The following is a 15,766-nucleotide window of genomic DNA, read 5'->3' as shown; positions in this document are numbered from 1 at the left end:
TTTTCAGCACACTAAATATAATTGTAATTTTCGGTTCTATATTTTATTTTCAAGGAATTACATATAGGATTTATAAAAAAAAAATTCTTTATAGATATTAATAATTTAAAAATAAAAAAACAATTTATTTATTTACTTCTTTCTTTTTCAATGTTCAACAGAGAACTAACAACAATTAGAAAATAGTCGCCAATTGGAATAGCCTTTATAGTTGCAATTAGCGGGCGTACACTGTAGACGTTGACCTACAAAAGTATACTACATAAAATGCATTTGATGTGCTTCATTTCAAAAATATACATTATTTAATTATAGTAATTAATGTAATTAAACTGTACATAGATCAGATTTGTCTATAGATGAATGATCTAAGCAATTATCATAATGCAAGAGCTTATGATGATGTCTATAGATAGAGCTATCTAACTGTGATGACTGAGGCGAGTGCTACGTCATTATAAAGATATGTATCCATAAGGCTTGTATGTCTGATAACTTGTGAGTGTTCTATCCAAAGAGCTTTTCTATCTATAATGTCAAATTGTCTACATTGATAGCAATGTCTTCTATATAACTATCTATATTGAGCTAGCTAACTTTCTGTATCCTATCCTCTAGGATGACAATTTATATAAACTATATATTCTGTACAGATAGTTCGTAAACTTGCATATATCCAAAATTAGTCAGCACAGGTGTTGCCTAACCTTGATACTTTACATAATGCGTACATAGCTTACGTAATAGATCTATTTATACAGGTGTTGTCTAACCTTGAAACAGCCCATAAGGCATATAGCAGACATGGATATACCCTAACATAGCCTAGGTAAACAATCTCCCCGCAGCTCCTTCTCCTACTTACTGTAGCCGCGCACCTGGCACACCAGCTGAATGTCGGCAATGTGCAGGTGCAGCGGCTGCCTGTTCGTCCAGCGGATGCGACGCAGCTTCCGGATGCGCAGCTGCCGCTTGCAGTGGAGCTTAAACTTCAGATTCGGACTCCAGATGCTGTCGCTGCCCCGTCGAGTGACGCACTTGAAGGCATATTGCCACCAGAGGCGGCTGTTCTGCTTTGTGCTATGCTGCAAATTGGGGGCAACGAAACGTAAAGCGAACAACAACGAACGAGAAAACAATTTCATTAGCTGTTATATTGGCATACGAATTGATATTCGTTTTTAATTCATTTTTGGCTTTATGAGCACTTACCATATAAACGGGCAATACGTAGAAGCGTTTGCACTCGCGCCGCCTAAAGTTGAATGCGATCGGATGCCGCTGCGTGGCCGACACCTTGGTCAGGTGCGAGCGTATGGCGCTCGAGTGGGTCGCCCGCTGGTGTTGCAGTCGGCCCTATTGTAGTTGTGTGTGTGTTGTTGTTGTTGTTGTGCATTTGGTTCGCCAAATCGGTTTGGTTATGGAATTACAAAATGGGAAACGGGACAGGCGCACACAGGTACGCGCCGCTAATTAATTCATATTCAACCTTTTTATATACATATATTTTTCAAACAATTGAACATATTTTCTAGCTAACAATATTTGAATACCCTCACAGAGCGTACAGTTGTATGGCTGATGAAAATGTAATGGGAGCTCAGGTAGACTTTATTGTTCTATGAGAACTCTGGGTTTTTTTATGGAGGCATGTTGATGGAATTTATGGGATAAATTATGCAAGAAGTCGTATTAATAGTTGAGGTAGTATATAAAAGAAGTAGATGAACATAAGATTGAATAGATGTATGGTTGCGTAAATGGTAGTTAAGAAAAAGTTCTAAAACAGAGAAGTAGTATGCCAGAATAATTATTGTAGTAGAAATAGTAGTATACCTAAAATGGTAGTATGTCAAAAAAGGAGTATACCAAAAAAAGGAGTATGTAAAAAAGTAGTACATCAGAGAAATAAAAGTAGTAGTAGAATAAAAGTATAGTAAAATCCGGTTATAACGACACTCAAGGAACCGTCGTTATAGCCGGAAGGCGCTATACCCGTGTAGATTTGCTCATAAAAGTTTGTCTGGGGACCAGAATAGACGCTATAACAAGAATCGTTATAACCGGATTTCACTCTAGATATAGGAAAATGTAGTACAGAAGAGAAGTTCGTCTATAAATGAAAGCAAGTATATCGGTAATATCGGCACTCACAAAAAAGATGTATATAAGAAAGGTTCCTATTAAAAGCAATGATAGTATTCATAGATATTTCGTATGTAGGAAAACTTATCAACTGGAGAACTGAAGATATAGCTAATACTATTTTTTGAGTAGAGATAGTATATCATTCTAGACTGACAATGACTCTACTTATTGACACCACTCAATAAAATGGGCTTTGCTCCATTCAGACTGTGACCATACATTGCTTTGATATACAAATCTATTTACGTTTTTTCAGCTGCCCAGTGCATGGAAAACTCATCCACTATAAACTGATATTAAATTTGACATTCCTTAAAGTCTGTTCTATGATATGTAATACCAAATTATTGTATTATTTCTATTACAGATCGAGAGAATTCGAAGCTGAAGAAATATGTTTCATATAAGAAATTAGTCATCGATCAGTCGATTATAATCAATAGCCTATCTATATATAATTAAGTCTATTGCATCTTCTACTTCTAGAGCGCTTATCAGTTCAGCCCATTCATGAGTAAGTGCATCTAATCTTCTGCTTCATCCACAATGTTTGAAGAATATTTATTGCTGCTAAATTTGGATTGCAAATTTGGATTCAAAAGCGAAATGCGCGAATATTTACAGCTGCTTGATAAGTGGGACTCCATTGAGATGGTGTTGGCTTATGATTGAATGCGGGTTCGGTTAGGTTCGGTTCGTCTCGGCTGCGGTCTCTAATTCTCTGACTTCAACTCGAAGCGTGAACCCGTAACCTTGGCCCTGAACTTGCTTATCAAGGCAGCGGTGATTAACTGTTTGCTATTGTTGTTGTTGTTGTTTACATAATTACTGTAAACAGAATTACAGTTGTAAAATAGTTGCTGTTAAACAAATGCAAACTGACAAGTCGCCGCTGCAGTCGAGAGCAATTAAATGCGCTTATCAGAAAACCGCGGCTCCAATTAGAACATGCCCCCTCTGATTGGACGTTGGCTGCGGCGAGTTTCTCAATCTGGGCTCGGCTGTTGGCTTTAGCTCGGGCTTTGGCTTTGGCTTTGGCTTTGAGTTTGGCTTTAGCTTTAGCTGTATTGGTAAACCGTTTTTACAAGCCGCTAACGCTCGAAAATTGTTGCTAATTAGTTGAAAACGCGCACGCCGGCGCACCAGACTTTAAAAGCGCCCACGATAAGCCGCCCCAAATGCTGGGCGTGGCTAGGTGCCAAGTGCGCGTGTGTTTCATTTTGGTTTTATTTTTTTTTTTTTGCTTTGGGTCCAATAAAATTTCATATATACATATAGATATATATATGGACATTTGAACCTCGTCATCAAAAGTCATTTGTGTGTCATGCAGGCTATCGGTAACGGATTGATATGATATAAAGATATGATAGGCGATAGACGAGAGGCGCAACTGGCAAACTGGTAGAAGAAACAAACAAACTGAGTTTAGTGGCAGCCACAGAAATTAGCTTAATAATAAATAATTAGCTGAAATTAGTTTAATGATATTTGTGTAAGCAGTTAGAAGCTCAAAGTTTTGGAACGGAAATTTGTGAATTTCTGAGAAACGTCTAGAGCATATAAATAGAAACACAAGGGAGGAATTGATCTGGTTTTGGAATGGAAATATTCATAGGGCTTCAATTTGCTATAAGAATTTTAACAGTCTTTAAAGAGCATGTTCTAATAGTATTGAGAGTCTAAAGGGGATTTCGAGTTTTTGCAACAAAGTGGTTTTAGAAATAGAGTGGGACAGAGGAAGTAAGAATTCGGAAGGGAGGGAAAAGTGAAAGTTGATGTGTCTCAGAGGACGTAGATGGGAAAGTCTTGGCTGGAGTGTGGGGAAAGTTTCAGAGAAAAAGGGCAGACAGAGAGAGAGAGAGCGGTACATAAACAGAATGATATAGCGAGAAAGAGAGAGAGGAGAGAGAGAGAGAGAGATAATTATATAGATGGGGAGCTTGCAAAAATGACTGTGGGATAGAATAAAAGATAGGCACAAAGAGAGAGACAGAGTTGGAGAGATATATATAGAGAGGGATAGATAGATAGTGAATCAAAAAGATTGACACAAAGAGAGAGAGAGATACAGAGAAAATATGTGTATTTGCCAGATTGCGAAAGAGAAACATTGAGATGAGGCAGATATTATTCATACCCAAAGTGTTCTAATGTATGTATGTATGTATATTCATTGCTGTAATATCCAACATACCGACATGCAAAGCATTCAAGAACAAAGAACAAATTCTCGAATTGAATCGCTTAAGAGAATAAACTCCATATGTTGTCCGACTAGATGGGGCAAGGTCATTGCTAAAGTTGGATAAATACTTAAACTCGAAAATATTGTTTCAATCTCGATGCTTCTTATCGATTATAATAATAATTAAGGGAACGGAAAAGTTTCGTTGATATTTTCTTTCAAAAGAGACTGTTCCACATATATGTTTCCCCACCTCTGTATGCCGGGAGAACAAAGTCTTTAACTGTTAAATGGCCGTGCCTTCAGTACAATAAGTGCTCTTGAAATTATGTTATTTACACATTCGGGAGTACACACAGTTAACAGCATATTGTTAATAGATCAGTGTAAATAACCAATAAAAACGTCAGCAGCAACGATTTTTTATATTTTTATTTATTTAATTTTGATTTTGATTTGTGTTTTGTGTTTTGCTTGGTGATGAGTTGAAAAAAAGTAAAGAAAGAACAAACTGTGCAAATTAAATAGCAATTGAATTTGATGTGAAGACTTTCTAACTGATTTTATTATTTCATACTGTAAATTGACTGATAGACTTCAATTGACCCGCGTAGTATTCCGCCCGAACGCTCCACACGCACCTAGAAACTTATTCGACTCATATTGAAAGTGACTTTTAGCAATCCTTGAAAAGATATAAAGACATTCGACTATCTGGAAATTGTCATAAATTAAGAAATCTTTCAAACCTATATATCTTAACCAAGAATCTGTTGATTTTTGAACTTATATATATATATATATATGTGTGTATGCGTGTATCGTATATGTATATATCTATACTATATATGCTTATGACGCTACGCTTCGATTCCGAGCGATTTGTGTGCGCTTTTTCGTTAATATGCTTAATGTTGATCTATGTGCGTGCCTCTGCTCTACGTGTGTGTGTGAGTGTTGTGTGTGTGTGTTTGCTGGGTTGTTACTATCTCTATCTGTCATTGCTTTGCCTATATGAATATATTCACATATATACAATATGTGCGATCGTCGTGTTTGCTGTTATTATACCCTATATGGGCATGCGCTGGAACTAGAGTATATTGCCACTGTGAAAAGGTCTGTAACGGATGGGGAGAGGCATGGAGAAGCGCCTGAGCCACATCAAAGTCGAAACCATATGCCTGTGTGTGTGAGTTCATTTCAGAGATTACACAAGATATTCATCTAGTTTTTCTTCAAGCAAATGAACCGATATATATCGGTTACACACTCTTATTATGCTTATTAAGTATTTTACTTTAATGCAAATATATTTTACATGGAGTTATATTTCTCTCCTCGATCTGCTATTGTACTTCTGTAGTACTATGTAGTATATATTGACATACGTATATTTGCTTTTTGAATTGATTCCTTAGTTTTCTGCAACTTTTCGGCATATATAAAACATTTGAAGAGCTAGAGATATTAAATTTAATGTATAAACCGTGATGTGTTTTAAACGTTAATATATAGGGAAATGCAGGAATTTAGAATTTCCGATAACATATAATCATATTTTGAGATAGAATGATGAATCAGATTTATGAAGAAAGTAAAACGAATAGAAGTTTCCCAAGATTTGAGATAGATGGCAGTTCGTTTCTCTCCACATGTAGAGCATGCACTAGTCGTTCTTAATCTGTTCAAACACTCTCGTTTATTGCCATTGTTGTTGTTTGACTTGTGCATATATGATTCAGCCAGTCAGTACACAAAACAACTCCCACAACCCACCAACACCAGCAGCAGCACCACCAGTGCCAGTACCAGCACCAGAGCTAGCGCCAATACCAAACCCGAAACCACCACCACAATGAGTGGCGTTTGAGCATTTCAGTTCAGCACGAATGACAAGCCGAGGCGTAGCGACACGATCCGAAAGACCGAGTGAACTGGGCAACCGATCTATTCCGTTCCCGTTTGCCATATCAATTCGAATTTCGCATTCGTTCGGTTCGGTTCGGTTCGGTTGGGAGCTGGAGAGACAAAACATTTGATTTGATGTCATTGTTATTGCTGCGAGATTTCTTTTTTCCCGTGGATCTTCGTAGCTAGCCGTTCGTTCATGTTAATCGATGTTAATTTATACATTTCGTAAGAATCGAAACTCTGATTTTTGAAACGGGAATCGAGCAACGAAGATATATACAAGTAATATATATCCAAGTGGTGCAGGGTGACATGGATCCCGATTTTGTGAATAAGTACAATCAAGTGCTGAGTCGCTTAAAGCTCATCGAGAACTTCGATGGCAGCGATCCGGGCAAATTGCCGCAGTTCCTGCAAAAGATCGAGCAACTGATGCCGGCGATCAACGCCTTCGACGATTACTACAAGGCGCAGCTGTTGGGCCACATTAAGAACAAGTGCACGGACCGGGCGAGAGATGCGGTCTTCACGCGCCAGCTGAGCGCGCCGGCGGGCAGCGGGAACGGGCATGCGAGTGGGGCGGTCAAGGCGGAGTCCTGGCACAGGCTGAAGGAGCAGCTGCTGCACAGCTTTGCCGAGCGCGAGTCCAGCTACTCGCTGATCCACAAGATACGCAGCGCCGTGCTCGACTCGAACATCGAGCTGTACTACCAGAAAATGGCGAAGCTCAAGCAGCGCCTGCTCAACCGCAAGCTCACCCACAACGATACCCTGTACTCGCTGGAGGACATTGAGCGTATAACGCTGCAGGTGTTTCGCGACCATTTGCCGGAGCCGACGCACTCGATGATCCTGCGCCGCAACCCGAAGAGCATGGAGGAGGCCTACCGCTACATTGTCGAGGTGCAGCAGCAGTTCTACACACAGAACGGGCCGCTGGGCGGGGAGCTGGGCGCCACCTTCAGCACCAGCCACAAGCAGACGTTTGGCGGAGGTGGCGTGGGCATCGGTGCGAGCACCATGGGCTCTGGAGTGGGCATGGGCCTGGGCATCGCCTCGGTCGGACTGGCCAGCACCGGGTTCTCCTACAATCGACAGCTGTCGGAGAAGGGCGTCGCTGGCTCCAGCCAGGGCTACAATCAGCTGAGCAGCAACAAGAGCTACTACAATCAGTCGGCGCCCCTGGTCGGGGCCGGCAAGACGAGTCCCATGTTCAAGAGCAACGGCAATCCCTCCTTCAAGTCCAGCTTCAGCTACAACGGCAGCAGCAGCAGCAGCATGGACAGTTGGTCCGGCAGCAAGTCGAAGGATGCCAAGGGCGGCTATCAGCAGGGCAAAGCCGTGAACGGGAAGGCGAAGAGCGGCAGCGGCTGGCGCAAGTAGAGGGGAGCCACAATTCGAAGATTGGATTTAGTCATGGGCCAATGAGCTAAGCCAATGGCATGACCTAATCTCTTAACCCCCTTCGCTATATCTCATCATTGTTGTTGTTGTTCTTGTCTTGTTGTTGTTGTCGTCGTCGTTGATGTTGTTGTTGTTGTCGCCAATGTAGTTGCTGTGACTAAGCCCTGGGAGCAATTGCAATTGCATGCCTCATGCTAATTACGAACCCCCTCGCCCGCCCAATTGCCCTCCCCCTTCCCACACCTCTCGCGTCTAACAGCCCAGGTGGATGCTGCGATGTCGCTGATGATTCTGTTGATGGCGCACGTTAATTATTAGATCATAAGTCTCAAATGTGTATATATAAAGACCCATAACCCCTCCCCCCCCTCTCAAATCTTCCTCTCAAATGTCGTTGTTTACAATAAAGTGTAAAGTCTAACACCATATGAATCCGGTCTACATGGACAGACAGTTCAAGGTATAGCATAATTCTCATATCTTATCACTCATATCCTACATCTAGTTCTGGGTTCTACTACGTCCACTATAAGCTATCAATATTTCGAATCTGCAGTCAATAATTTGAATTTTAAATTAATATTTTCATTCGTTTATCACGCAGTTCGAAATATTTCGAGAATTAAACGATTCATATCTTATATCGTATAAGGATTCTTGAATATAGTATGTACATATCCATATCGGTATCCCCCATATCTGTCAAGTGGTTTTATTTACTGTTTATAGCTTTATATCTGATCCCAGTCTAAAGTTAATTTTCTGGGGGAATTTTTCTAAAATATTATGATTTAATTGGCAGATAAGGAGTTCGAATATTCAAGAGCGATTTATTGGTTGTTGGTTATTGATATCGTATTCGTAGAATATCGTATATTTGTATTGTGTATTTATATCGTTAATTGTATATAGCGTAGTAGCTTCAAGGACTATATAATCAATATCTTATGCGAGTATAAGAAACCCTATTCACTTATGATTTAATATCGTACATAAGAAAGCCTGAGATTTATATTCTATATATTGTCTAGAAATGAGTAATGCTGGCAAGACCTACATATATGAGACATCTATTTAATATCCCATATCTTATCTCACATTGCCTAAAGTATATGCTATAAATCAAATGGGGTTTGCTTGCTCTCGCTTATCTTTGTAAGCTATCAATGTCTGATCGAATTCTGAATATAATTATTCGCGACGACTAAACTTCTAAACGACAATACGATCCCTATCTTATAACGTCTAGAAGATAAATGGCCTAGAACATATAGATATTTAGGCATATATGTAACGGCCATGATAACCATACGATCTATATCTCATATCTTATCTGTCATAAGCATTAAACGAAAACATTTCATTTTGGTTGACTTAAGTAGATGTCTCATTTGTCTGCATTAAATATGCACATATAGATGACCCGTAATACGGAACTGATGTGACTCAATTAGTAATTGAACTTTATTAGAAATGATCTAAAAATAAACCCGCTATGCGTAATCACGTTGTTAAACAACAGCTAATGTATTTGCGATAAGAACACCTAGTGGGGATTTATGACAGCTCTCCAATTTTATAGCCCAAAAATGTGTAAATAATTGGACTACTATCTCATATTGAAGAACCAAAGAAATTTCGCAATGAAACTTGTCTATTTTAAATTATGAATGAAAGATTGGGCTCATCAGATACGAGCCAACTTGTATTTATCTCTATATTTCCTTCACACTTCAAACTACTGACTCATGTACTATATACTAGGCTTGAAGTACACCTAGATACACAAATTGTATTGATATCTAAGATTCATAACCTCCCCACACTCTCAACTAATAGGCCTAAGCTCAAGCCCTCATCCCTCAGATCTATATGAAATTTTATAAGATCTGTATAAACCATATAGACAAATATTATAAAGATATAGAGGAAATCTAGATAGTATATAGATCTTCGTCCACTTACCGTATGCCGTTGCCCGCTGCGGGAGCCCGCTGAACAGCTGTCGTAGTTGGCATCTGGAGGCGATGGCTCGTTGACCTCCTGCAGCTTGACGCCGCGTGGCCTCGTCTTATCCTTCTCCTGCTTGCCGAAGAGCCCGCGGCGCTCGGCCATGCGAATGAGGTACTTCTCGTTGAGCTGGGTGAGCGCCTTGCGGCGTATGAGCGAGAGGTAGCTGCCCGTCGACTGCTGCTCGATGCAGTTGTCCTGATTGATGCAGATGTCGGGCACAGTGTCCAGCACGAACTCATCGATGTCCGGCGTAACAATCAAATCGATGCTGTCCACTCGCGGCAGCTGCACAGCCGGAATCGTTGGCTCGCCCGGCTTGGATGCCAGCTCTGGCTGGGATTTGCGTTTATCCTCGGCGCTGAGTTTCTCCTTTTTGCGTGGCGATTCCTTGGGCATCGCTGCAGCGGGTATATTAGCGGCCTCGAGCTCGGCGAGGGCCTCCAGCCTCTTCACCTCGCGGTAGGCCTGGCGGTGTTTCTCCAAAGCCAGTTTGTTGATCACCTCCAGCACATGTTGCACCATGTCCTCGTTCTCAGTGGTGACTATAGAATGCGTTTGGTAGAGCACGAACTGCACCTGCGGACGCGACATGGACATGGTGAGGGTGAGCAGCTGCTCCTCGAGAATGCAACCGACGCGCGTTTTGCCCTCATTGCTGACCTCCGATTCGGTGAGCACTTCCAGCATGCTCAGATCACCGCCACGCGAGCAAATCAGGTCTATGGGATCGGAGATGGCACTGAAAGAGTTCGGGGGCGTGGCAAAGATGCCCACAACATTCCGAAAGCGATTCGATTCCATGGGAAAAGAGGTGAAGGCGTCGCCAAAGAGCCGTATGTTGTTGACCTATAGGAAAAGAGGATTATATATATATAGAAGGAGATATATATGTATATATCTCACGCCTAGAGTTTCCATGTATCGGCGATAGTCCTTAAGATTGGCGCCCGCTCCATAAACATAAAAGTTATTCACGCGATTCACAGAGTAAAAGAGGGCAGCCAGGTAAGCTGTGGCACGTGGCGAATCCACGTGGGTTTGCAGAATGTCACCTGGAGGTGCAATACATAGTTCATATACCGAGAAATCCAGTTTCTATAAGCTCACTCACCATACAGCTCATAGTAGTCCATCAGCTTGGACATTATAGCCGGACCATAGGAAAAGTTTTTATCCTGAGGAGAGGAAAATGTGAAAACCTTTGTGCTTTGCTTTGGCTGAGATCCAACCCCACCTGCATGATAAAATAATGCTCGGTCATGAGCTTCGACTTGGTGAACTCGCTGCGATTCTTGGGTATGATGGAGATCACCAGTGGACAGATGTTGTCCCACTTGCAGTGCTGCTCGAGCAGCGGCTGGTCGTCGTCCGGGCCGTGGACCGTAAAGCCCATCTCTATCAGGATTTTATTGGCCTCCGCCTTGTTGCTGTATTAAGGAAATAACTTCAAGTTAAATCTTAGCAGCTACTGTCAGACTTACCGCAGCAGAAACGGATTGATCCAGCCGGTGACGACAGGATTTGCCGCCGCTATGGCCACCTTTTCGTTCTGCAGGTGAATGGGCAGCAGGTGGGAGAGACGCAAAGCGCCGACTCCGATTCGCATGCGAGAAATGGAGGCGGCCAGGCGTATGCGATGCTGCCAAAGCACATCAGCAATTTCTATGAAGAAAGCGAATCTAGAATGACCGGAAAGGTATTCCCAGAGAGAATTCCCATTACCTGTCACCTCCGCCTCCTTGTACAGTTGCATCTGCTCCGCTTGGTATTCCGAGTTGCGATTCCTGAAGTGGCGATCGTACAGCTCGAAGAGCATCAACCAAATGCGCTGCTCATCATCGATATACTGTGGAAGTAGGAGGGGGAAGAAGTCGATCAATCAGTGATTCAATCAGTCAGTTGATCATAGTAGAATGTGAATCATATAAACAAAAACTTATTAAACTTGCTTTCTTGCTTTTTAAACAACTCTCCGTTTTCTAGGTGCTACGGCTTAAGCTTACAATGATTATCAATCAATCAGTCAGGCTGTCAATCATGCAGAATAATTTCACTTACAGCAGAGTTTCAGCTCTATTGTTTTTGCTGTACTTTCACATTTCTAGCTTCTTAACTTTAGACATTAGATTGTTCATCAATCAGTCAATCAATCAATCAAAAATATAGTCTAATTTTAGTTAGCACTATGCCTCTCAGCTGCCCGTTTTGTAGCTGTTCAGACTCTACATTGACTATTAGATAATCATCAGTCCAGCAATCACAGTCTCTCTCAGTGCTTCCATCAATCAATCACTCATTAACACTGTGGCTCTATAAATATTCGACTTCCCTCAGCGTAAGTCATATAATCGCATACCTTCTTATAGCGCTCCTGCTCAAAGAAGCAAATGTCCGACAAGGCGTTGGACAACACAGATTTATCTACAATCGCAGAAAAGTGAGGTTAGCTGTGTGTTAAATGTGAGGTTAGGTGTGTACGCACAACGAAAGACATCGTAGATCAGAGAGTAGGCCAAGCGCATCTCGTGCTCATTCTGAAAGGCAACGGGCAGAGCGGGCTTCCTCAACAACTTGGCAGCATTCGCAATGGTTTGCAGATTCCAGCGAGCGCTGGACTTCAGACGAATCTTCACTGTGGTCGCATGACAATGCTTGAGCACGCGACTGCGACCGCCACTCGGACTGATGCTGGGCGAAACGATCTTGGTGATCCGATCCGGGTCGAAGACGGGCTTATCTCGCTTATCGATGTCCTTGAGCGAGATGTTCACGTCGGAGGATTCGTTCACCTGTCGCTGGATCTCGAGCAGCATGAAGTACATCTTGTCCTGCCACTCTTCATCGCTGGGCAGATAGATTTGCTTGGTCTTGCGCAGCTGCTTGCTGCGCTCCTTGAAGATGGCCGGATAAACGGAGAATATGTCCGCGAGGCTGAGAAAAAACAATTGATTCGACATGTTCCGCACGCTTGCAACGAATGGCAGCAACTGCTGCGGCTGTCAGGCCGCCAAGCGCCATGCTGCACGCTCCAGTCCCCCCAGAGCTTGGGGACAACTCTGCCTGATTTCCATTTACCATTTTCCATTTCCTTTTCCATTTCCATATTGCCAATTCGCCCGGTTCGTGCTTAACACCAATTCAATGCTGTGAGCGAATCGACATCGACTGCCAGCTCCATGCAATACTTATCTATCTCGCTGTACTCTGCCCCTCCCCTTTCCCACCGCATTCCCTACACTCACAGAAAATGTGCACGGCTTGGAGAGCTAGTTGTTGAAGGTCGTGTTAAAAGCCTTTTAAGCATTCAAGTTCTTCAATGTTATCCAAGAAAAACAGTTAGAGTCTTCATTACAGATTGAATCAAATATTAATTGGGTAAAAATAAAAAAAATAAAAAAAAAATGATTTTGAAGGTAAATAATAAATAAATAAAAACTATAAAAAATATATTTTTTAAATATTGTATATTTTACTATTTTAAATTATTTACAATATTTTTTATTTTTAAACATCAATTCAAAATTAATTAGCTTGTTATCCATATAAATATTTCAATTGATTGTAAGAAATTTTAAAAATATATATTCAATATTTTCTACAGTTTTATTGTATTAAATATATTTATATACTTCTGTTTATAATTATTAAATTTAATAAAAAATAAATAAAAAAAATCTCCGAAATTTGTTTAGTCTTGTTATTTTTATTATTTCAAAAATTATCATAGAATATAGCTATCCACATCTCATGCTGACAATTCAATTCTCAAAAATTGTTCTCAGTGTATTAGTTGGCATGGGACATGCAATGTGCACGCTATGCTGCTCACCACAAAGGACAAAGCGTTTCCCTTCAATTTTCTCATATTTAAGTCAGAGCTGAAAGGGATGTGGAGCTAGAGCTTGGGGGGAGGCCAGCTGGAGTTCTGATGGATCTGGCCGATATCACACTTACCTTTTATTTTTTTATGCGCTCAACACGCAGCCATAAAAAATTCCGCTTGCCATATTAGATTCGGTTCGCATGATTTGCTCTGATTGGAAATCGTCTTCAATAAATTGCCAAATGTCACAATTCAAAGCGCGTTGACAACCGCAGTGGGGCAGGGAGTGTGGGTGTGGCAGCCAATGGTAATTCTTGCAACGTGTTTGCATTGATTAGACTAAGGCAACTAAGACGCCCAACTAGATTCCTAGACTACGCCCCGCGAACATTTAGGCAGCCATCAAATTAGTCGTCGATTATCCATGGTTGGAGTACGAGTAGGAAAGGGACGAAGGGGCGAGGGGTTGCTGGTTGTGGGAGTCTTTGGAATTCACTGCGATAGGCATTTTTATATTGGCCTAGGTCAAATATCGATTATCGCCAGCCCGTGCCTATGATGGGGTCAGATGCGAATTGAATGTCAATTTGATTGGCATTTCTGGGTCACAAGCTGTTGCAGGCGAGTGTCTAGTTATAGAAATGAATAAATATATAGATATACTGTATTATAAATGTTAAGCCAGTGGTGCAGTAGAAAACAAACTTTTGCCACTTGCATGAGCAAACGAGTCTATAAAATGGGAATCTAATCTATAAAATAGAGTCTGGTTTCCTGCTCTAGACAATTTGACATGGCAAAGTCTGTTTAGCACTGTTTACGTTTCTTCGCTATAGGCATTATATACATACATATATAGACTTGACGAACTTGTCAAACATATAGTATATATAACTGGAAAATTGGCTTATGGAGTTATAAAGAGCTAAAATATATTTTTAAACATTTGTGTACTCTGAACCCATTGAAAATTGAAGTATAATGGTTTTCTGAAAACATGTGTAACATACAGATGTACGCCTTATAGAACTTAACTTTACATTACTATCGTCTGCTTAACCAAACAAAAATTGCTGTAGAAAATTAGTTGCTTTAAAAATTACTATCCAAAAGAAAAACATCCTTATAATTTACATAAAAATAATTTCCAACATTCATGTATCAAGAATTATATTATATCTAAGAGAAGATTTCTATAATCCAAGCTCGCAAAACTTTATTATATAGAATATAGTATTCATTGTTTGTTAACCTACACATAAATGCTATATTTTCGTCGATCTACTTTATGGGCCAATCGAGTGGCGAATCTAAGTTGCGACTAATCTGGACGCCAATTCGGTCAATAGCCATAATTGTGATACAAAAAAATATATTTTATGATTTTCATAAATCAATTTTCATAATCCAAATTCTTGTTGGGGACTTTTGCAGGCCCAAAACAAATTATAATAAATACTATAAAACTATGCATACTATACTAATGGACATGTCTCTGTCTTATGTCGAAATTTATGGTACACCTCTATAAAAAGTCTGTTTTGGCACCTGAACTTGAGCTGTCACCCCCGGCGTGGCCTGCTATCGAAAGCAGAGATAATTTAATTATTCTAAGCATTAGAAAACCTGCAGCAACTTTTCGCAGGTTATCAGAAGGTATACGTCAAAGATAACTCGAGTATCATAATTAATTTCTTCAGTTCTTTTTTAATACTCGCCCAAATGACCGAAAGGAGCTTATATGGCTTTGTGATCATATGTGTGGTAAGTCTATATATCCTTTTGGGAATACCCAAAGTGAGGTGCTGCGAGTCAATAATCAATAATCATTACTAGCTAGCATAACCTTCTCTAGTTAAAGCTTTATGGTGGGATCAAGATCTATTTCTACTTACCTGAAGTATTCATTCGTGTCTTATTAAAAATTTTATAGTCGAAAAAGAGAAGGCCTAGAATACAGTCTCTATTATTTTCTAGAACTATACACTGGAAAACTTCTAGAATTTTCTTCACTAAACTCAAACCCATTTTACTCTGTTGAGCGCGCATCGTGCAGTCAGTTTCGCCCAACAGCAAGATTCTAGCTTGTTTTTCCATGTAGTTCTTTTTTATTATTTGAATCTTTTTTTTTGTTTTTTTGTAAGCTACCCCGGCTTAGTTCTGCATGTCTTCTGAAAATCCACCGTCATAAATTAATTTTATTTATTTCTTGTGTTTTTTTTTGTTTTTATTAAGAAGCATATTTATTATATATAAGATGTATGTAATACAATAAT

The 15,766-nt window shown here is 40.4% G+C and overlaps 2 protein-coding genes across 2 annotated transcripts; one reads left to right on the top strand and one right to left on the bottom strand.

The window, feature by feature from the left end:
* Positions 1-157: 157 nt before the first annotated feature.
* Positions 158-12,624, bottom strand: LOC6586633. The gene is made up of 11 exons (XM_044010290.1): positions 12,150-12,624; positions 12,024-12,088; positions 11,390-11,513; positions 11,149-11,329; positions 10,902-11,094; positions 10,779-10,842; positions 10,571-10,719; positions 9,655-10,513; positions 7,226-7,275; positions 1,213-1,356; positions 158-1,085 (listed from the first exon to the last, which is right to left on the bottom strand). The coding sequence occupies exons 1-11, from the start codon at positions 12,622-12,624 to the stop codon at positions 858-860; spliced, it is 2,532 nt and encodes an 843-aa protein (XP_043866225.1). The 3' UTR covers positions 158-857.
* Positions 6,205-8,082, top strand: LOC122757605 (keratin, type II cytoskeletal 1). Its single transcript, XM_044010289.1, has one exon. It carries the CDS (start codon positions 6,563-6,565, stop codon positions 7,631-7,633), a length of 1,071 nt encoding a protein of 356 aa, XP_043866224.1. The 5' UTR covers positions 6,205-6,562; the 3' UTR covers positions 7,634-8,082.
* Positions 12,625-15,766: the final 3,142 nt, after the last annotated feature.

Source organism: Drosophila mojavensis, unplaced genomic scaffold (genome assembly GCF_018153725.1).
Source record: "Drosophila mojavensis isolate 15081-1352.22 unplaced genomic scaffold, ASM1815372v1 contig_74, whole genome shotgun sequence".
Classification (NCBI taxonomy): Eukaryota; Metazoa; Arthropoda; class Insecta; order Diptera; family Drosophilidae; genus Drosophila; species Drosophila mojavensis.
This window is presented reverse-complemented; position numbering and strand designations above follow the sequence as displayed.

Excerpts from the sequence above, each read along its gene's own strand:
- LOC122757605 (XM_044010289.1), top strand. The coding sequence starts at position 6,563 with ATGGATCCCGATTTTGTGAATAAGTACAATCAAGTGCTGAGTCGCTTA.
- LOC6586633 (XM_044010290.1), bottom strand. The coding sequence starts at position 12,624 with ATGTCGAATCAATTGTTTTTTCTCAGCCTCGCGGACATATTCTCCGTT. Across the intron at positions 11,095-11,148 it reads ATCAATCCGTTTCTGCTGCG|CAACAAGGCGGAGGCCAATA; the intron begins GTAAGTCTGACA and ends TCCTTAATACAG. Across the intron at positions 10,720-10,778 it reads GGACTACTATGAGCTGTATG|GTGACATTCTGCAAACCCAC; the intron begins GTGAGTGAGCTT and ends TTGCACCTCCAG.